The sequence below is a fragment of the Danio rerio genome, chromosome 16, assembly GCF_052040795.2.
Source record: "Danio rerio strain M-AB ecotype USA chromosome 16, GRCz13ab, whole genome shotgun sequence".
In the NCBI taxonomy this organism is placed as follows: Eukaryota; Metazoa; Chordata; class Actinopteri; order Cypriniformes; family Danionidae; genus Danio; species Danio rerio.
In genome coordinates, this window is record NC_141036.1 from 7,647,494 (window position 1) to 7,671,662 (window position 24,169).

The 24,169-nt window shown below is 38.5% G+C and overlaps 1 protein-coding gene across 3 annotated transcripts in view; it reads right to left on the reverse strand.

The window, feature by feature from the left end:
* Positions 1 to 5,116: 5,116 nt before the first annotated feature.
* foxo6a (forkhead box O6 a) overlaps positions 5,117 to 24,169 on the reverse strand; it is a 134,908-nt gene continuing 115,855 nt past the window's right edge. The window contains exons 2-3 of one of the 3 annotated variants that reach the window (XR_015510996.1): positions 8,239 to 11,258; positions 5,117 to 8,186 (exon numbers count right to left, since the gene is read on the reverse strand). Coding sequence is in view for 2 of the 3 variants with exons in the window: in XM_087286613.1 (XP_087142739.1) it covers positions 9,900 to 11,258 (1,359 nt within the window). In the remaining variant the exon portion in view is untranslated. Of the gene's footprint in view, positions 11,949 to 24,169 lie in introns of all 3 variants that reach the window. The other 2 variants (XM_087286614.1, XM_087286613.1) reach the window with 2 other exon arrangements.

Here is a 24,169-nt window from a genome sequence, read left to right on the forward strand (position 1 = left end):
AAGGGTCTCCAACAACATTCAAATATGCATGAAAGGTCAAAAAACACTTTCATTGTCTAATAATCTGCATTTATTTTTAGCTAATTATCCCAGCGACTCCCATATGAATCATTCAGTGATTCATTTGTTCCCAAACCCCTCCTTAGTGCGAAGCTAATCTGCACTGATTGGACCGATGACAGCCTGTTGCGATTGGTCGACACTGACAGCCTTCAGCGTGAGAAAGGGTGAAATGCTCAGCAGCTAATCAGCAATATAAAATTAGTCACAGTGCATACACGCTTCATAGTGTAAGGTGTGGATTTTGGCTGCCAGTGGGTGAATGTAAATACAGACGATGGACTTGAACATACCGACGACTAACTATTTTATTGAGCAAAAACTCCAAGAACTGGCGAGCAGATCGTCACACTCTACCTTCTCTTTTCACACACACACACACACACACACGCACACGCACACACACACATTACCCTCCTCCTCAGAGGACACAACACCAAAACATTCAAAACAGAGAATGCACTTTCCGGTTGAGGGCGGTGTGATCGCCGTTCGCTTAGAGCGCCAGTTCAGCTTGCTGGGTGCAATTTAGACAACTCACTTCGAACCTGAGCTTAACTATTTTGAAACTTGACCATTGGATGTGTGTAGGAACAGCTGACGGTCTGTAAACAAAGCAGTATGCGTCGCGTTTTCAACATGGCTTTACACGCAATATGAGAATATAAAGAGTTTACTTGATACAGCACGCGCGGTTACAAGTAACAAAACACAACTAAACACATCATTTGCAAGATAGAGTAAACGAGGCAACAATTTTAATCGCACGTACTGACACTTGAGAAATGGAGGAAGAAACTGATCCATGATGCACTGATCCATGTTCTGACAGTCTTTACTGATCCTTCATTTAACAAACAGCCGATGAAACGACCTTCTTTGTAAGCATGCAGTTTCCAGAAGCACAGCACAAGGCTGGGCTATAATGCTGATGTATTTTTGCAAAAATAAACCTCAACCACTGACTCTTCACAGTTTCAGCTTTGGGTAGAGTCTGTGAATACTTCTGTACATGTGATTTTTTTAGGTTTTTTGTTTTTAATAAATGTGCAACAATTTCAAAAACTCTTTTTTTCACATTGTCATTCTGGGGTGTAGAATTTTGAGGGAATAAATTAATTTAATCCATTTTGGAATAATAATAATTCCTTACATTTATATAGCGCTTTTCTGGGCACTCAAAGCGCTTTACACAATAGGGGGGAATCAGCTCATCCACCACCAGTGTGCAGCATCCACCTGGATGACGCGACGGCAGCCATTTTGCGCCAGACCGCACACCACACACCAGCAGATTGGTGGAGAGGAGACAGAGTGATGAAGCCAATTGGAATATGGGGATGGTAAGGAGGCCATGATGGACAGAGGCCAGTAGGCAAATTTGGCCAGGATGCCGGGGTTTTTTGAAGGACATCCTGCGATTTTTAACGACCACAGAGAGTCGGGACCTCATTTTAATGTCTCATCTGAAAGATGGCACTCACTGAGCAGTATAGCGTCCCCGTCACTATACTGGGGCATTAGGACCCACACAGACCACAGGTTGGGCGCCGCCTGCTGGCCTCACTAACACCACTTCCGGCAGCAACCTAGCTTTCCCATGTGGTCTCCCATCCAGGTACTGACCGGGCGCAGCCCTGCTTAGCTACAGTGGGCGACCATGTGAGAGTTGCAGAGAGCTAGCTGCCGGTTTAAGGCTGTAATAAGGCTGTAATAAGGCTGTAACATAAAAAAAGTGGAAAATGTGAAGCGCTAGGAATACTTTCCAGATGCACTGTATATAATATTTGATATTTCTTCAAAATGTAAACATTTCCATTTAGTGCATTTTGCAGAAACTGGCAGATGTTCAGAATCACAAAGGTTTTTATTTTATTTTTAGTGTGACTAAATATCAGGGTTATTCCACCGATTGCTTTCTTACATCTTCTGAAGTTAAACTGTATGATGAGAAAGCCAGAATGATAACTAAGCAGAAGCTTCTCTCCTATCTGGTTCCCAGCATGTCCCATTTTCCTGTAAATCCGAGTCTCTTTCTCTCTTTGCTAGCGAGCGACTGACAGCATTGAGTCAATTAAAAGCACACATCTCTGGCAAAGAGGGAGGGACTGAAGTTCCCTAGTGAGAAGACAATATGGCTGTACTGAGAGACACACTCCCTCTGTGACTCCCTCAGACGGGAGTACGACAGCTGCGACCAAACTCCAGCTTCAGTGGAGATAACAAGCCTTATTAGATGCTCAGCACCCCTCCCCCATCAGCACTGTCACAGCCACATACAAACACACACACACATGTTGGGCTGCCATGTTTATTTTTTAGTTCGAGACTTTTTATAGACATGATTTTTATACTGTGCAATATATATATATATATATATATATATATATATATATATATATATATATATATATATATATATATATATATATATACACACACACACACACACACACACACACACATATACACTATAGTATGTACTATACATGAACAAAATATCACATAAGTAGTAGTGATATGGCTGTATATCATCACTGGTGGGAGGCATGCATTGGCACAAGGCCACAGGTCGAGTGGCTCAGTGTCCCACCACTACCAGTGTCATGCAGTGAGGTTTGTGGGGTCAGTGCTGCCTCACCTTGCTTCCTACGCTGTAATTGAACAAGAGAATTGCAAAACACAGCAATTTTTATCATAAAAATTAATTAAATCATTTGAATCATCACAGAAATTGCATTTATAGCACGGATCAGTGGACAAATATTTATTTTATCATTAGTATACTTCTCATAATGGCAGGTGAGGATGATGACAGGTGAGGCCCTTCCTCCCCTTACCACACATCCCTGACTGTTACGAGTGTGATGGGTAGAACCACACGAAATCTGCGCGCGCTGAATTCTGCAGATTTTCCGCAGATTTTTAGCCCATCATTAATTCTGTTTATTTACTTGAGTAAATGTGTGTAAACCTATATTTATTCAGTTTTTAATTTAATTACAGTAATATTATTGACTAATGTGAAAATGTTCATCTGATTTACGTACAATGCAGTCTGTAAAGTAATATTTTCTGTCTTTTAGTAGATATGTTATATGAGAGACTTGCTTTGTGTAACCACATAAAGTGAATCTATTTGGATTTGTGTTTTAAAAGTTAAATAAAAGTGATTATTTTTTATTTCACATATTAAGGTTTTAGTTGTGATACTGCCAAAATAATTCAGCAGAAATCCACAGATTTTTACCAAAATTCTCCGCAGAAATATCAAAAAACATCCGCAGATTCTGTCTGGCCCTAGTGATGGGTTTATACAACAGTTAGACGGCATAATCGTGTTTATAAAAAAGAAAATCAAAGACGGAGAGTATTAAAAACTCTTTTTGTACGAGGAACTACTTTCTTCCGCCATTCTTTCACATCTGCAGCTGATAGTTAGAACAGCAGAAACCGTTGCAACTTCATAGACGTCACTTTAGGATTTGAATGATTCTCTAGTGTAATGTCTAAAGTGATGACAAAACAACTAATTTTACTCACATTTTAGGATTATAATGCATGAAATGACATCAGTCTACAGAGATTTCCCAGTATTTTTCTCTTGCAATCGGGAGATCACAATAATTAACCCTAAAAAAGCCAAAGCAAAGCAAGCAGATTACTATGGTATAAATACAGCACTACAACATACAAAAGAAAGAGATCGACTTAGAACGTCACTTACCTGTTCTGTAATGCTTTTATCAGCTGTAATTTAAAAATTTTCCTCCCCAAAGGATGTGTTAAACGGCCTCTGTTGCCATCTTGTGGTGGAAAGTCAACCCTCTTTGCTCTGCTCAATGACAGGCTGATGGCCGCTGATGTGCTCATTCATTTTCTTTTCGGCTTAGTCCCTTTATTAATCTGGGGTCGGCACAGCAGAATGAACCGACAACTTATTAAGTGTTGGTTTTACGCATCGGATGCCCTTCCAGCTGCAACCCATCACTGGGAAATTGCTAAATCTTCAAATAGCCCCTATCCTTATAAATAAACTGCACAGTTGCAATCTAAACAAATACATTCTTGCCGGAAAAAGCCTCAAAAGTACATTGTGTTGTCCAACAGTTACAATATTTGTCAAACTGTAGTGAGTCCATTGATTGACTGTTTGAGAAACAGTCAGAACTGTTGTGTAAAGTGATATATTGTCTGAATTGATGTTGTACATGACAATACAAAAACTGCGGGTATATTTAGATGTATATTTAGGTAGAGGTGATTTTTCAATTTGAACAGTCAACAAAGCATAGATCGAGGTCAAAGATCAGCTGTCAGGGGCGGACTGGCCATCTGGCAATTCTGGCAAATGCCAGAAGGGCTGGACCAATTTTTAAATGTGGGCCGGTCAGTTTTATCTATCTATCTATCTATCTATCTATCTATCTATCTATCTATCTATCTATCTATCTATCTATCTATCTATCTATCTATATATATATATATATATATATATATATATATATATATATATATATATATACATACACACATACATGTATTGTTTTTACGTGCAGGCAACTTTTATCTCTTGCTAGAAGTGATGTTATGATGATGATAATAATAATAATAATAATAATAATAATAATAATAATAATAATAATAATAGTAATACATGTTAAGCATTTGGCCCAATCGGCGACGGTTGCCTGATTTCAAGATGGGCCGACCCAATCCGAGGTTACCTAGATGTAATCAAAATCTGGCAAGAATGTCATATTATTTCACCAGCTGTACACCAAAATAAATAGTGAATGTGCGTGTTCGTGGGTGGGGCTTTGTCAGTGTGGTAATGTGGGCTGATGTGACTACAGTGCCAGGGCTGAATTTTTGTCCCAGTCCGCCCCTGTCAGCTGTAAATAAACGGCAAAAACACTTTTGAATCACAAAATAAATACGATAACTGTTAATTAACATATATTTTGCACAGTGTGTCTTTTACAATAATCATCTATATTAAATATGTACAATAACCTCTTTACAGTCACACAAGAAAGAGAGCTAATTTAGCCACTTTACAGCATTATCTTCTCATTTATTTAGCAGTCAACAAATGATGAAAACATTCTCTTAGAAAAAAAAAATTAGCCATGAAATGAATAAACATTTTAAAGTCTTAAAAACTATAATACAATATGCTCAATATATTCATTTGGTTTGTACAAAGAAAAGAAATGACAAAACAATATTTCTATTTTAATCACTGAAAGCAACATAAAGTATCAAGACACAGACACAAAGAACCAGAAAGAAGTTGTATCTCTGATACAATATGTCAGACTTTTTCTACCAGTAAAGTTTACGGACCTTACAGATGTGTTTCTTTTAATCATTCTGTAATGGAGTGAGCTAATTAGAGCAACTCTGCATGATAAAGAACGAACAGCATATGGTCTACGCTTGTGGGATTTAAATCACAAGAATATCAATTGACAACACAGAAATAAAAATTATTTTAAAAAGATAATGTCCGGCTGCCGTAACACCTGAACCACACAGTACACATCAATTAGCTTACTTGACTGTACTTACAAAAGTGAGTAAACCCGTTACTTTAAACGTGACCTTACAAGTTGACTTTACTCAGAAAAGTGAACCCATTGTTACTTGGAAGTGTTGACTTAACATTCATTCATTCATTTTCCTTTGGCTTAGTCTCCATTTCAGAGGTCGTCATTGTGGAATGAACCACCAACTATTCCAGCATATGTTTTTTGCAGCAGATACCTTCCAGCCGCAACCCAGAATTGGGAAACACACTCGTTTAAACGCTCATACACTATAGACAATTTAGTTGATTCAATTTACCTATAGCGCATGTATTTGGACTGTGGTTTACTCGGAGGAAACCCACACGAATACCGGGAGAACATGCAAACTCCACATAGAAATGCCAACTGGCACAGCTGGGACTTGAACCAGCGACCTTCTTGCTGTGAGGTGACAGTGCTAACCACTGAGCCACCGTGCCACCCTCTTGACTTAATTTCTATAATTATGCACATAGTTCCTTAACTTGAAATGTTAGGTCACCCAGAAATGAAATGATGTCATTATTAATTCCTCGCCCTCATGTCGGTCCAAACTCCTGAAACCTTTTAAAATGGGCTATATGCACAGCTAGTGTTTTTCAGCCAAGGATGAAGTCCTGGTGAAAGCTTTATGGAACGATTTTCAATTTCATAAGGTTCCTTTTACAGCATTGATGTTGTATTGTAATTCAAATATAATCAGTTAAATAGACTTAAGTATTAATTTCGTTGTTAAAGCGTAAAAAGAGACGAAAGATTGTTTAATCGCAGGCGCTATCATTAGCGGCAGGCTAGCGCAGAAATTCCATTGAAAATACTGGGGTAAAATTACTTCCGGCTTAGTCCTTTTATTAATCTGGGGTCGCTACAGCGGAATGAACCAAAAACTTATCCAGCAAGTTTTTACACAGCAGAAGCCCTTCCAGCCGCAACCCATCTCCCCAGGAAACATCCACACACACATTTACACACTACGGACAATTTAGCCAACTCAATTCACCTGTACCGCATGTCTTTAGACTGCGGGGGAAACCAGAGCACCCGGAGGAAACCCACGTGAAGGCAGGGAGAACATGCAAACTCCACACAGAAACACCAACTGAGCCAAGGTTCAAACCAGCGACCCAGCGACCTTCTTGCTGTGAGGCGACAGCACTACCTACTGCGCCACTGCCTCGCCATTTTAAAGACATGGCAAGAAAAAAATGTAATTTAATTTAGTGCTTCTTGCTCCGTCTGATACCCACTTTATATCGTATCTCAGCCAGGCAGTGAAGATTGCTGTTTTCTTTAAGAAATCAGATCTACACACTGCAACTTTGTATTAGATGACAATTCACCAGAAGCTCTGGGGCTGGCTGACTGAAATTAAAAGTCTGTGTGTATATACCCCATTAAATTAAAATATTTTGATGAAATCTGACGGCTCTCTCATCCTCAACTGACAACAATTTTCCTGGCTAGTTAAAAGTCCAGAAACATGCCAAAAAGCATTCTTAAAACTGACGATATGACTTCAGGAGTTAAATCTGTATATTTTCAAGCTACGAGAATACTTTTGTTTCCACATTTAACAAACTTTCATTCAACAGTTTCTTCCTCTAATTGTGGGTAAACACCATGTGAGGAATTAGGTATTTGCACTAGTTAATTGCATTAAAAAACAATGCGAGTCGGCAAATAGAAACGAATTGAAGAGGAATTGGCGTTTAGCACAAATTAAATATCATGGATGATGTGTTTGGTGCAAATATGCAGAATTCACATCAGTCATGTCTATCACACAAGTTTAAATAATAGAAATTAGGTTACATTAGTGTTTGTGGATGTGCGCAATATACTGACACTATTGGAAACTGTTGAATAAAGTGTTTTTTATGTGCGCACAACTAATCAAGTAAATTAGGTCAACTAATCACTTTAAAAGCAGCAGATTCACTCACTTTTTAAAGTAAATTAAACTAATCTAAGGTTTTGTTCATTAACATTAGCTTCCATCTAAATATGTAAATAAGATTTATGCACAAAACTGAATTATCACATAAAACATTTGTGAATAAAGCACTTTTTTTCATATCCAATGAGTCAAAGACAACAAAATCATCACTTTCAGATAAACTAGTGCCAAATTTAAAATGAATTAAATGAGATTTGCTGTGGGAAGACACGCCATTGTGTGCCTTTTTCTTGTATAATCAATTACTTGCAACACAGGCTCAGGCTCATTGTGGATACGTGCCCCTGTCTACATTTCTGGAGAGCGCAAATTTTGTTGCCAGAGGTACATCTTTAACCTCTTAAGGTGTTTTTTTTTTACATGTATTTTTTATTTCTCTTTGCTATTTGGGCTCATTGGAACCTAACTAGAATAAAAGTGTAAGTATCATCCTTTGATATGATGTATTTTTAGAAAAAATGATATTCATATATGTGGATTTGTGGTCCGAATTTACATAGAACACTTTTCCCTGACTGTTTTGTAATGCATATTTAACATAGAATTTTTTTTTTAAACATGTTTTGACTATCAGAGAGTAAAAACAACATTTTTCCCTATTTTGGACTGGTAAAAATAGTGTTTGGGACATTCCATATGCTAAAAAACAGTTGCAGGATGACACTGTAAGTCTGTAACAAAATATTAAACATTAAAAGTATTTAAAAAAGCCACTTAAGAGCTAAAATGTGCTTTCCATGTATGTGGCCACTAAGTCCTAGGAGGTTAAAACGCTACTGGATGGTATGACGCCACCGACGGCTTCTGTTTATATTTGAGTTTGATGAAAAATTGATGGCTTGCCTCCATATAAATGGCTTTCCTGGTGTTACCAGTGTGCCCAGTATCTCGCCACCTACATCGCCAGATGTAGGAGCAGAGGGGATCGCAACAATGGGGTTTGAGTCTGGCAAAGAATGATTTCAGAAACCAAGTAAAACAAACTATCACTACAGTATCACTATCATTTGGGTTTAGGTAAAAGATGGGCGGGTCAGTCATTTAGTCGAAAGCAATCTGGCCTGGTCAGCTGAAGTATATACTCCACCCTCTGGGGTATCCACAATGAGCCTGGGTTGATTACTTGCACCTCAGAAGACAAAATGCAATGAGCAAGCCATGGCTTTTGGAGGTGCAAGACCATTCAGGGAGGTAATAATACTGGACCACTTTGATGACAGACTTTGGCTGAGGGATTTTATAATGAGCAAAACAACATTTCACATGTTTTACAATGTGGTTGGTCCATTGGTTAGTCTAATAGTGTCATCTCATCACGCCAATTAAACGATCTGCTAAACAAAATCACATGACTTTTTTTGATGTGCATGTTAGAATTTATTTGGTAAATGTGTTTCCGGGCACATTTATGGGCACATTTTCTAATCGGAATAAAAGTTTATCCAATACTAAGCTTTTTATGCATATATTGGCGTGTTTTTATGTTATATTTCAGAATGTGCATAAAATAGGTGGATGGAAATATAGCTATAGGTACAGAAGCACTCAGATCAGTAGATTGTTTTTGTTTTAGCCAGGAATTTGGAACTTCTCATTTGCTACTGCATTTGTTTGCTAAAATGGTCTAAACCAGTGTTTCCCAACCCTATTCCTGGCGGCACACCAACAGTACGTCCCTTAACTGACCCATTAACTTCAGGTTTTGGAGTTTCTTCTAATGTTCTGATGAGCTGATTTAGGTGTGTTTGATTAGCTAAAGGTTGAAAATGTGCACTGTTGGCGTGCCTTCAAGAACAGTGTTGGGAAACAATGGCCCATGTTACAATGCAAATTGAACCAGTCATGAAGGATCAGTTGATACGTTTCTAGACAATCACAAAATTCCTTTCCAAATTTTTGCTACCATAGTGTCCTATACACTCCTATCATGTAAAGGTGAAATTATGAATATAAATGTGTCCAATGTATGTAGTGTACAAGAGTTTTTTTTTTACTGAAGTGTAAAACAATGTTGCGTAACCCTAGCTTAGATTGTCATTATGGCTCACTCAGTAGACCAAAGGCAATTCACACACGGCAGAATGTGAAGGGACGTTGCCATTTTTCAATACATTGACACGACACAAAACATGGATACACAAGCAGGACCAAACAGACAACATAAATCTAAAGAGATTCCCATCTTGGTTTGATTTCAGTGTCAGCACAGTGTATTCACCCTGAATTATGGTGGAGCGTTGGGACTCCACTGCTGGCTGGCATGTAGGTAGTCATGTTTTCAGGAAGATAAAGTGAAGATTTAGTGACATTTATCCTGGCACCCAGCTCTGTTTGCTGTGGGTCTGCGGCGTGCCTGTAAATCCAAATCCTACGCCCATTCCTTGTGTCAGTGAGGAATCAAAATTGAAATCGATTTCCTCTCCAGAGTCCATAATGTCATGTAGGAGTATAGACTCCATGTCGCAGTCCAGGCTGCTGTAGAATACATCCATATCCAGGTCTGCTGGCAGGCGCTCGTGTTGGTAGAGCTGATGGGGGTGGTGGTGGTAGTTGTGGTAACCTGTCCCTGTCCCCTGAGGCTGGCGGTAGAGTCCGTATGCCAAACTGTGTTCATGTGGATCAGTGTAAACGTAGGAATGTGGTTGTGGATATGGGGTTGTAGCAAGGTGACAAGTGTCTTGAGCGATTCCCTGTACGCCTGCAGGGTTGAGTGCGGTGGAGGCTGGGAGATGCACAGTCACTGGGGGGCTGTATAGATAGGGGGATTTATGCATGTATGACTGCATGTGTCCGTCAGTGGGCTGAGAGTGGACCGATGTAGGCCGATGGTCCTGACTCAAGCTTTGAATGATATTGTGAAAAGGTTTGGAGGAAGTGTTTGGATTGCTGGGATGGAGACCTTGAGAGACCATCATTGAGTGCACCTCGTTCTCTTTCCCATGCATCATTTCCTTGACGAACTGCTGGGGTCCTGTGGTTAACAAATTCTGGATGGTGCTTGCACCTTGCATACTACCCGAGTTGTCCTCAGTAGTTGGTATGGAGGAACGGTGCATGCCTACATCAGGCAAGCCATAAACTGGCTGAGTCTCGCAACTGGAGCCTTGGCTCTTTATGTCACTGACGTAGTGGTAATGAGGGTTTTTATGACATGGGGACTGATGCTGCTTGTAGCCAATTGTTGCTCTGAGATCTGTGGGACAGTGGGATGCAGGGGAGTGGGCACTGGAGGGGCTAGGAAAGAGTCGTGGAGATGCTGAGCAGGATTTCCTCCGTTCTTCAGGCTCTCCCAATTCCCCCTCTCCAAGGATGGGTGACAGATGACCACTAAGTGTTGAAGTGGAAGAGCTGCCAAGTGAATGGAGATCCGTCCATGTGTCGAACTCATCCTTAACCACAATTCTACCTGTTCCAGAGTCTGGAGAGCTACAAAACTCCAGCAGTGTCTCTGTACTCTGCTCTCTTTTCCCAGTTGTCTTCTTACGGTTGGTTCGACCTTTACTCTTTAGTGGCTTGATGCCATTGTCCATGGAGACAGCTCGGCGGCGTTGAGATTTTCCCAGCTTTCCGCCCTCAGGATTCAGCATCCACCAGGAGCTCTTGCCAGTTCCCTCATTCTGCACACGGATGAAACGCGTGTGCAGGGACAGATTGTGTCGGATGGAGTTCTAAAGAGAGAAAATTTAAGGATTTTGGGTTAATTGGTTTCAAAACAAAATATTTAAACAGGCATAACTATTTAAAAAAATATACACGCTACTACTGTATGTAGGGCATAGTGATGGGAAGTTCGGATCATTTTACTGACTCGGTCCTTTGAGTCTGGTTCATCAAGATGAACATATCTTTTTACACTCATTTTGTTCAATTCCTTTAATTTGCCAAAATAACATTAAAATGTTATAAGATGCTTCCGAAGACATCTACAACTAGCCCAAACGTTGATCACACTACAAGTTAAAACTAGAATACTACTGTACAATGCAATACAATGAAAATAGTACCTCATTGTTTACCTGGTGTTTTACCTATGATTAGCTCTGCTTACATCGTCTAGCATGTCTTCAAACTTGAGTGGTTCTTTCACCTGACATTGACAGTCTTATTGACCTCATTCTCCGCAGACGAGCGGGCGCTGCCATTTGAATCTTTTTGGCACGAGACTTCCAGTCTCATTCACTTCCATTCATTTTTAGACATTAAAAACTGCTCGTTTCGCTGTTTGATGTTGCAAACTGATATTTCCTTGTTATATTATTCTACTTTGTCTGTATAGTCATGCAAACATTTGTTTGTAGAGCAAGTAGTTTGACCGTTTTTTGCCATTTATTATTCCTTGTCATTTCTCCCATAGGCAACTGAAACGGAAGTTCTAAGACAATCGCGAAAACAGGCGCACTTCTGCATTTTAGAATAAGGTCAATATGAGCCAATGCACACAGTCTGAACCACCAATGATTAGTTCACCTTTTGATTCATCGGGTTTTTGAGTCGTTTGCTCATCACGTGACAGCATTTAATGAGATGACTCAAACCTGAGGACTTGAGAAATTAACTGATCAAATCTGTTTTCGGCTCTAAATACATATGATTGGCTTCTGTCTTTCACATGATAAACAAACAACTCAAACTAAGGACTTGAGAGATGAACAGATCAAATCTTTTTTCCGGCTCTACATGCATTTGATTGGCCTCTGTCTTTCGTGATGAACGAACGACTTAAACCCGAAAAAGAACTCGAAAAATGGGACTCGAACGCCCCATAGCATTCGCTTGAAAAAACGAAATGCGGTCATAAGTACATCCGGCTACGTAAATCACAACCTCCAGAAACGTCTGCGGGGCTACGTTTTCAGAATGAGCTTGGGTTGCATAATTTGAACAGAACATGAAGACAGAGTGGGACATATATTAGCTCCTCCCCTTTTTAAAAAACAGCCAATTTCATTTTATTTTAATACTGTTCTGCCAGTGACAGTGCTTGAGCTCAAGGAGATATAGCAATAGTTTCAATATGCTTATTTCATGTGGCTACAGTTTTAAAAAACAAAAGTGAGACTGCTGTGGGAAGAAACCCAGAAGTAGAGGACCAGCAATGTAAACATTGCAACAACACACTGTAGACTACAAACCTCCAGCTGTTGCTGTAAGTTCAAAGTGCAGGTGTGGTGTAATGTCACTTTTAAAAAAACACTTTAATATCATTCAGTACAGTTTAATTTAATCACTTAAAAGCATTTTAGGCATAAAAACAAAATCCTTCATTCAACATTCAGAATGACTTTTAGACCGTCATCTTTATCGTTATCATGCTTATAGTGGCAACGGGCCTCATTGCAATGCTAATAGTTCACATATTAGCGGTGTTCTACTCTGACAATGACTTTGATTATTTGTTATGTTATTAATTGGTAGTTAACACATTGCTCAGTAATGAGATGTATTGAATGTTCATTTAGACAACATCAGTACAGCCCAGAGGTAAATCTAAGATATCACGCAGAGGCATTTCACGTCTTGTATAATTTTCTCCCGCCCCACCATTTCCCTGTCCAGTAGGGCTGAGCTGCTGGGAAAGTTAACTGGCATTGACACCATGTCTGCTCCTGTTAGACAAGAGAAGAGAGGCTGCGTCAAAGGCTATAAAGTCACTTTCTGCAGCTCAACTAAAACACTTCCAGGGACTTTTAATTAACCACAGACTCCAGTCAAGTTGATGGTACGCCCTGCCAGGGCAAATAAGCAAAATACATTCTTTTTGCCAAGGTAAAATGTTGCATTACAGAGCCCGTTACTCATTTATTACTGAAAAGTTTTGTTTATTTTGTTTGATTTTTTTTATTCTTTTATGATACCTCTTCTGTTTGATTTGATTAAGAGTTTAATATCTCCTTATTCATTATATCCTTCATCTCCCAGTGCTTTTTAACAGCATTCTATATGTTGCTAAACAATGCAAACAGATGCTGAATGGATGCCCTTATAGAAAACAATGTTTACAATTGTGCAAACCACTTCTCTCATGCTGCATTCACAGCAGATGCAGATGAAGTGTCAAGCATGAATGATTTACATGTTACGTCAATGCAAAGACGTGAATAGACATCCTGTGTCGCGATTCGCATGAATGAGGCAGCGAGAATGACGAAATTCACTGGAGTTGGATCATCTGAACTTCAACAAACATTTGGGCTCTGTTAACCAATCAGGAGCTTTCTCTTGTAGGGGTGTGATTATGATGTAGCGCCTGTTGTAAGTGTCCCGAGGGGAAATCCTTTTGCTGACACCGGACAACAGATCATCAAACTGGGCTAGGCTCAGTCGAAAGCACCGCTGAAAGCTTCCATCATCTAGGTACAGTTTCTGGAGGAGTCTCACAGAACTGAAAGGGTCTAGTGGGCTCAGAATGTATTCGTGCATGCCACGTTTGGTGTGAACACAGCATTAGGGATACAGCTGCTACTGGAAGTTAACAAGAATTATTTAATAAATTAGCCATTAAATTGTATTTTAATAACCTTTACCCTTTCCACAATGACAAATCCACCCATTTAAGTAATATGAATTGTAGTACAGTAATTGTATTATTGTAATAATAATATAAATAATTCTCATTAGCTTCCTGCCAGAGCTGTATATCATCTAGACCAGTGGTTCTCAAACTGTGGTACGTGTTGTCATAGTATTTCCAATAATTTTTTTTTTCTTCCGGAGAAAATTTGATTTGTTTTATTCGGCTAGAATAAAAGCAATTTTAATTTTTAAAAACTATTTTAGGGTAAAAACTATTAGCCCCATAAGCTATAAATTTTTTCAATAGTCTATAGAACAAACCATTGTTTTACAATGATTTGATTAATTACCCTTGCCTAATTAATCCAGTAAAACCTTTAAATCACACTTTAAGTTAAATACCAGTATATCTTAAAAATATCTAGTAAAGTATTATACTGTCATCATAGCAAAGAAAAAAGAAATCAGTAATTAAACCAAGAAATTATTTATTGAAAATATTATGTTTAGAAATGTTTCCGTTAAGTCAGAAATCGGGCTAATAATTCTGACTTCAACTGTACATGCATTCTAACCCTCATTTCAAATGCACAAGAAATTGTCAAAAAAACGCCATAGCATATTTGGAAGGGAAGACTAGTTTATAATCCTTTTCACAGTCATTAAACTACAAGTTCTGCATCACTGAAGTATGGTGCACTTTCACTCGGCATCCGTTCCCATGGTGATGGTTGGTTTTGGGGCGCTGCTGAAAATATTTTCTGTGGTCAGTGTTCACATGCAAACCTCAAAACCCTTTTCTGGAACTGATCTTCAATTGCGTCTGCAATATGTTTGTGCGCTTAAATTAATTCCAGGGGAATAAATGTATGATTTAATTACTTAATTACTTAGTTACTTAAGTCCAAGGGTGATATCATTGTAAGATCCTTTCTGGAAAATTCTCATTTTATTTTTTGCTTGGGGGATAAAAACACACACCCTTGGGAAAGCCAAGAAGCACAGGATAAAGCAGTAATGTCCAGTCCTGCTCCTCTAGGGAAGAGTTTAAATTCAAAACAAACCTTTAGGACAAACTTTCAAGTGTTTTAAAAAATATTCTGAGTTAAATGTTGCAGGATTTGACTCTTTTCTCACTTCACATAATAATAAAAATGACCTTTCTCCTAACACATCCTATAATTAGTCAGTTACTATGCATTCTACATGAGTTTTTTTACACGATGTACTCACTGAATCATGCGTTTTTGACTTGCTTGCTCTAGATTCTGTTGAAAATGGACAAACTCAAAAGTTTTCTCAAACCTTTTCTGGGTTTTAGAGGTTTAAAGGTTTCTAGACCCTGTTTACGCTTTTATTTTGTGTCATTCATTTCTGATGTGACTGATGAAATTCGATAATACAAATTAAATAAAGACGAAACATTGATGAATTATGGCATATTTGAAGAGCGATAGCTAATACCAAATCATTTCCCATCTTATACCTTGCAAACAAATGTATATTAGGTTAAGAATTGTTTAAATCATCAGTCCCAATTCCTATTTTTGTGCATATTTGACTGGAATCTCATCACATTTAACAAGAGCCCCATCACACTTGGCGCAATGTATCCTTATGAATCCTGAATCAAAACTGCTGTGATTCATGTGTTGCCATTGCAGGTCACCAGAGATCACTCCCTGTATCCTTCTGAACCACAAATCCCACCCTATTCTGCATTCACACACCAGTTTCAAGTTAAGGACATTATCATTAATTACTTTGATTATATATACACCATTCACACATTTGTTGCTGAGTCTTGTCTAGTTGTTGCTGTCATAACCAAGCGGTTTCTATTGTTTTAGCCTTGCTTGTGTTTTTGACCCGTTGCACTGATTCTTTCATTTTGTTTGTTTGCCGCCTGTCTCCACCCTTTTGCCTGTTTAATGGATTATGCTTTAGATCAGTGGTAACCAAACTTGTTCCTGGAGGGCCGGTGTCCTGCAGATTTTAGCTCCAATCCTAATCAAACACACCTGAACAAGCTAATCAAGCTCTTACTAGGTATACTTGAATCATCCAGGCAGGTGTGTTTAGGCAAGTTGGAGCTAAACCCTGCAGGGACACCGGCCCTCCAGGACCGAGATCGGTGTCCCCTGCTTTAGATTATCTGTGTATAACCATCTACTTGTGAAACTGTGCATGGATGGATTAGCTCTTCAGTGTTTGGACTTTCAGCAGTAAAGATTAAACCACACTGAACTTAACTAAACGAAACTTCAACTCTGAAAACTGGACTGACACAGTTCCAATTTACTAAAACTTTTATGTTAATTGTTATAGAAATAAGGATTAATTAAATAACAAGCTGTTTTTAATGTCTAAAAATCAATGGAAATGAATGAGATTGATAGTCTTGAGCCAAAAGGATTCCAATGGCTGCGCCCGCTCGTTTATGAAGAATAAGGTAAGTAAACAATGAGAGCAGGCTGGAATGTTTCAGAATGGTTGATTCCCCACATGTTCTTCCTCAGTTTTATAGGAAATAAGAGAGATGGTTGATGCTAAAATGTAAAAAAAAAATCTCTTTCTCCCCTCTCTCTCTGTGTTAAATGGGTTTCCATAGCCAGGACAGCTGGAGCTCTTTTCTTTGCTCTTAATTGCTGATGAATCTCTGTTTCTGCTCCTCCTCTTTTTGCTCCAGGGAACGTGTCCCAGAGGTGCCGATACTTATGAGCACCACCATGAGACCCTGCCATCCTGACACCATTTGCTACCCATCTGTCTGCTCCTGCCACACCTGGTCCCGTGTTTACAGGGCTGATCCCTTGATACTGCAGACCTCACTGACCTGCTCACTAGCCTTTTCAACCATTACAGAAACACAAGTGACTCAGCTGTACCGTCTTCTTATTTCAGATGTGAAGTGTGGTTTTGAACTTTAGACTCTGAACTCAATAACACCTTCACTCTGCTTCGCTTTAAATATTTAATCTTCTAGGCTGATCTGATGGGGCCTGGTGTAGACTGTTAGTCTAGACATACGAGCAGGGTAAAAATGTTTTGCTAGCTAAAACATAAGGGAATTAATCTGTAGATAAATATCAAGAGTTCTAAATGTAAATAAAGCTCACACACAAATATATGAAGTGATTATTTTCCTGTATAAAAAATTAATAAACCCATTGTCCATTGACTGGTATGGTACGGTACAGGTCGGTACGGATCACCTTTATTAGGCTCGCGTTTCCACTGCAAAAAGGGTACCAGTGATCTCTCACAAAACAGATGCTTCATACACATAAATACTTGTGTATAAATGTTCATCACTAACCTTTCTATGAACATGATTTGATTATAACTGCAGATCAATGCAAAATAACCTACTGTAATGTCTGCTATTATATAAAATAAATAAATAAATGCATCATCAACACATCCAGACCTTACAGTCTTCGATATGCTACCAATTACAGAAGAACTACCCTTACAGTCTCCAATATGTTGCCAATTACAGAAGTACTTCACACAGCATACATCTAGCCCTTATTTGGGTTCAAAAACAACACTCAACATACAGCCTACACTCAGTGCAAACCTCTCTTTAATTTTCTTTAATTTTCAGCAGCACATCATTCAGAGTTCATAATAGTCCAAAAGGTGATGATAATAATAAACATGGCAGTTTGTTCATGGTTTAGATTGCTGAAACAATCATTTGCTCCTTTGTTTTTTCCAGCTTCTCCTTTGTTTTTTCGCGAGTCACTCTCTCGTTTGTCTGTTTCTAAAAGGATTGGATGTCAGATGCACTTTAATAATCATGCGCACGTTATTACCATGTAGATATAGACGCAAAAAAATGCGCGGCAAGCGATTGTGAGCTCCTAGGAGATAGTGAAACCGATCGCACTTTAGACTAGAGATCTCCACGGGACAACATTTTTAATCCCGCTCCCGTGTACTCCTGCCAGGTTTTAGTCCGAAACCGACCGCTGCCGCTTATATTCAGCATTTGTTGTCCTGCTGTCCAACCCGCACCGTTTTCTACCCGCCGCGACCGATTTATTCCCGCGCCAAAAGACTGTGGCTGTTCATCAAGATGACGACAGGTTTGTTTGAGCTCGGGTCAACCAAGGCTCATTATTATATAATATTACGATGTAATGTTGAAAGGGTAACCAAAAAGTGGTACGGTACGATTCGCTTTTAGGTACCTTTCAACAGTGGAAATGGCCATAAAAGCGTACCGAACCATACTCAGTGGAAATGGGCAATTATAAGCGTCAGGTTGACTTCAGTTTAAAATGAGTAAACATCTTTGTAACTTGGAACTATTAAGTTGACTTTACTTTTTTTATTTTTATTTATTTTTTACAATTTTGCTTATGGTTCATTTGTTTTACTCACTTTATAAAAGTAAATTCAACTTATTTTTGTTTATTTATTTTATTTTATATACATATTTGCTTAGCAAAGATTAATTGCATCGAAAATAAAAGGTTGTTTTGACATAATATATTTGTTTAATGTGTTGATTCATTCATTCACACATATTTTTTTTTTGGCTCAGTCCCTTTATTAATCCGGGGTCGCCACAGCGGAATGAACCGCTGTGTTTAATAAGTAAATATGTGTTAAATACGTTAATGCTACGATTTCAGTATTCAAAAGTATTAAGTATTTGTAAAGTTGCTGCTACTGCTGTGGGATTAATCTTTGCCCAGTACTAATATATACAGTGAGTAAAATAAGTGTTTAACCAAAGTTGCTTTTGTTTTACATGAAACAATTCAAATCAAATCACCTTTATTGTCCCATCATCAGCAGCACATGTGCTATGATGAGTGAAAAGCTTGGATTCAATTCACAAAGAAAACAAAACTTATTTGTTTCAACGTTAAGTTATGTGGAATAAACTCAACGAAATGTATGAACACCCATGCTTGTCTTTTTTATTTCCTTAAATTATTCAAAAATTTCGAATTATTTCCAATTTGTTGTTGATTCCTGAGTCAGACAAGAGAAAACAACAGCTCGTTTCCAACATGAATACACAGGAGAATCGAGTAGGAGAACTGGTACAGATATATCCGCACCTGTACTTAGGCTCGCTGAGAAACTTTGAAAGCATCAAGCTAAGTCTGATAAACTTCTAAGCGTTGATCCATGGAATGGAGAATGCTGGAGAGTCACTGTTAATCTCTCACAGCCGCCATTGTTGTTGTGTTAAGGAGTCCACTTGAGCGGCGTGACACATTTCAGGTCTGAAAACAGCATACCCTCCCTCAGCCTTTATTGAAATTATTTTTGTCCTCAAACAAAGAATAAAAAAGGCATTTGTTTGCCTTAATAGCCTACTCTTGTTGCTAGTAGATGTTGCAGCACAGTCACTATGATGCCTAAAGTGATCCGTCCAACTATAGAGTATCCATTTTAATAGGTCCATAAAAAGTATACAGTGTCTCTGTCATGAAAGACACTAATAAACTAGTGTGGTTAAAGATCTGGTGCCGAACGCATACAAAATAACCAAATAAATTCTACAAACCTTGTAAAAATGCATGAAAGACTAATAATATTACCAGACTTAAGAGAAGAAATGTGCACAGTCCAGAGCCTGCCGAAGGGCTAATGAAAGTGGTGGGTGATTCTTGGCTTGCTGTGTGTTAATTGCCACGAGCAGCCTGTGTTTCCCGCAGGATCTGTGGGTGTGGGTGCTAGTCAGCGTGGGTTAGGCGGTTATAAATAGCGTCTCCATATTAGCTGAGCATCTGAGGAGCAGACAGGAGATCGGAAAAATCCAGAATCCTCTGCCAATTTGGCTCAGCCTCATGGATGCAGCCTGGGATCCCCCTGTCCGTAATCCACCCAAAATCAGCTCAAAATAAAACACGTCACAGCCATGTCACCGGGATATCTCCTTCCACTTTATTGAAGGACACAAGTAACAGTTAAACCAGTGCAGATTGTTTGTATCCTCCTTGCATAATCTCATTCACAGCAATAAGAAACCTCATTCGCTTCACTGTAAAGGTCAGTGCTCTTCTAATCACAATTTAACACACATAATTGTCCATTTCATTCTGTAAAATTAAATAAGTGATCTGTGTGTGTGTGTGTGTGTGTGCGTTTAACAATGAAAGACTCTTATTTAGTATTGTTATTTGGACTACATTTTAACTGTAACGTTTTGAATGTTGTACACATATACAGTACAGCATCATGTTCTCTAAAAGGATCACTTCACTCAAAAATGAAAATCACCTCATCACTTATTCTTCCTTGTGTGGTTTTAAACTGTTTTGGGATTCTTTCTGTTGAACGCAAAAGAAGATATTTAGAAAAATGCAACTTGCTATCACCCATCAATTTGCATAATACAAAAAAAAAAAGAAAATCAATGGTGCCAGTTATCAGCATTCTTCAAAATATCTTCTTTTGTGTTCAACATCTTACACAAGAAAATTATGACAAAATGTCAATTTTGATGAACTATCCCTTTAAAAATGTAAGTAGTCGTACTTAAAGTGTACTGGCAGCAAATAAACATTTACTGAGTGTCACTTAATTTTGATAGTCCTATTAAACATTCTACTGAGTAGTAGTCTACTGATTAGAACATTAGTATTATGTCCAGGCCCGTGCAGAGACCGTCCAAAGGGCATGTGCAGATGTGCAGGATTAATTTTTTGAAGAGTGGGGGGGGGGTTGTTGCGCGCGTACTGAAGAGCGGTGTTGTCGCGTGCGTTCTGATCAGGGGTCCGTTCTTCGTACCTCGCTTAAATGATCTAAGATTATTTGGCAGATCCTGGATCTTTTAATCTTGATAACTGATCTCTCGCTAATTTGGTTCTTCAAACAAGTTCGCGAATTAGATTAGAATGTCTGGATAAACTGATCTGAGATCGCTGCGTGTGTTGTGAAGGACAGATCTATCGATCCTCGAAATCATGATCAGCAATGCAATGATTGGCTGACGGCACAGCAGCGTAATGACATCATCTGATTAATATTCAATTAACCATGTGAGCAAAATTACATCAAATTAGCAGTAAACGGTTTGTTTAATATGACACGCAAGAACTTTCCACATTTGTTGTGAGCTGCAGGGCTTTACACTTTCATTTGTCAAGACAAGAGTATTCATCATGCATTTCAATGCAAATCAATGTATTTAGTTCTACATTTAGAAAAGATTTTCTTTATAATAGTATCCGTTTTTTAATCGGTGTAAAGAATAACTGGTTGTTTACAAAAGCATTTTTATATTGGTAAAGGTGTCTGCAACTTTTGTGAAGCATCAATCACTGGCATATTAACTATCAAAACATGTTTATAACTGCATAAATGTATTATTGCTTTAAAAAAAAGTCACATATTGTGCATTTCTATCATACACAATTTGTTCTAAAGCGATCTAAAAAGTTCATACCAATTTGTTTTCTCTTTGCACCACCAGATGGCAGTCTTTGTTCATTTCGAGGGTGCAGATTGCATACGTTTTATTAATATGTATAACTGAATTTATTTTATTAATGACTTTAACTTTATATATATAGTTAAAAAATATGTACCATTTTCCCAAGTGTATATAACTACTACTGTAAGAAAATATCAGAATTCGAAACATACTTTCTGTATTATCTTTGCTTGAACTGAGCCGATCTAATGCTGTTTATATAAATTGAACCTGCTCCCGATCAGGTTTGACCTAGCAGAACTGTTGCCATGACGACAACTCTCGGATCAGCTTTAAAGAACGAAACGATCCTGGATCGTGTCAAATCGTCAATATCCAAATCCAGCTAACTAAGTAATCCACGTACGAAGAACGGACCCCAGCTGTGTTGTCGTGCGCGTACTCAAGAGCGGTGTTGTCGCGCGCCTACTAAAGGGCGGGACCGAGGGTGTGCCGCGTTGCGGGGGCACTTTTGATCATTTTGGAAGGGCACTTTCTATCCAAGACTAAAAAGGGCATGTGCACTGCACAGGTTGAGCCCTATGTGTGCACATGCCTGATTATGTCTGCTAGTGGTGTGAACCTACACTGGTCTCACGGTTCAGTTCGGTTACGATTATCTTGGTGCATCATAGTGCATTGATGATGCTTTCCATACATAAATACTTTTTTCTTTTTTTTTTTGCAAAACAAGAATGTTTTTAATTAAAACCTATAAATATATTCATATTTATATATTTGTTGTCCTTTAATACAGCAGTCAGATATATGAACTTTACCTTTAATTTTACCTGCTCAAGAAAAACACTCTTTCTGAATGTGTCAAACAAAACTCCAATACATGCACAGAAGACAACACGAGCATTTAAAGCAAATAAACTCATGTCAATTTTATCCCGCTTGCTTTTTGAGCGCTGTCAGGCGAGGTCTTACACCCCTATGATTGGTCATTGTCTTCACCCGCTACACAGAAACTGCGGGAAGAACAGCCAGGTTACAATCTATATGCGCACAGTACGCGATTATCACAGTTAATCCATAATAAACACAGTGAAAAAAAATCTCACCACAGGCACGCTTGTTTTTGGATCCACAAATATCGCTTTAACAGCCGAGAGTAGAGGAAAAGTTACCTCACAAATGTGTCTAAAGTGAGAGAGAGGCAGAGATGGATTTTTACAGCATTTCTCCCTAGTAGTGAAATAGCGGCTCGACTCTGCATCATAACTTTTCAATTCAGATGGAGGGGGCATTAGTGCATCCAAAACGGTGAAAAGCCTTGAAGTAAGGATTGATGACCAACTAAACTTCTCTGACCACATTTCTAGAACTGCTTGATCTTGCAGATTCGCACTCTATAACATCAGAAAGGTCCGACCCTTCCTATCTGAACATGCAGCTCAACTCCTTGTTCAAGCTCTTGTTCTCTCCAGACTGGACTATTGCAACTCTCTACTAGCCGGGCTTCCAGCTAACTGTATCAAACGTCTTCAGCTGCTTTAGAACGCAGCAGCACGAGTGGTCTTTAATGAACCTAAAAGAGCACATGTCAATCCGCTGCTCATCCGTTTGCACTGGCTGCCAGTTGCTGCTCACATCAAATTCAAAGCTCTGATGTTTGCTTAAAAAAAGCGACTTCTGGCTTTGCTCCTTCTTATCTGCTCTCACTTCTGCAGATGTATGTGCCCTCCAGAAACTTGCGTTCTGTGAATGAACGTCGCCTCGTGGTTCCAACCCAAAGAGGGAAGAAAACACTTTCCCGAACTCTCGCATTAAATCTGTCCAGTTGGTGGAATGAACTCCCTAACTGCATCAGAACAGCAGAGTCACTCGCTGTCTTCAAAAAACCGACTACAAACTCAACTATTTAGTCTCCACTTCCCTTACTAATCTGCAATTTCCTCTCTGGCTCCACTACTAACTACTAGAAAAATAAAATAAAATTACTAATTGCTAATGTTTTGCTTCTTACACTGTCCTTAAATACCTGAATCTTGGCTACAGCACTTATTCATTGTTGCTTCTACAGTTGTGTAAATTGCTTCCTTGTCCTCATTTGTAAGTCGCTTTGGATAAAAGCGTCTGCTAAATGACTAAATATAAAATGTAAATGTGTGCTGTGTTTTCTTTAGTGTTAATGAAAGACATTCATCAAATCGATTAAGTTAACTAAACAAATTTAGGTGGACTGGACATGAAACAAATAAGTTGTCCCCCAAAAAATCTCAATTAATTGTGTCGATTCAGCTCATTTTAAACAAGTATTTTAAACAAGCATCAAAAAAAAAAAACAAACAAACAAAAAAAAAAAATTATATATATATATATATATATATATATATATATATATATATATATATATATATATATATATATATATATATATATATATTTAATGTGTATTTATACATGAACTATTATTAACATGAAAGAGGTCTCCATTTCCACGTGGACACTGTCAGCTCTGGTTTTAAAGTCCACCATCCCATAAATAAATTAAGCTCAGACACATTAAAGGCCACATTCAGTCAGCATGTCAAGCCCCAGTCACGCTATATGCAGAGGGATAACCAACACACACACATATGCAAGCTTGGCACACTGGCACACTTGAAGCTGTAG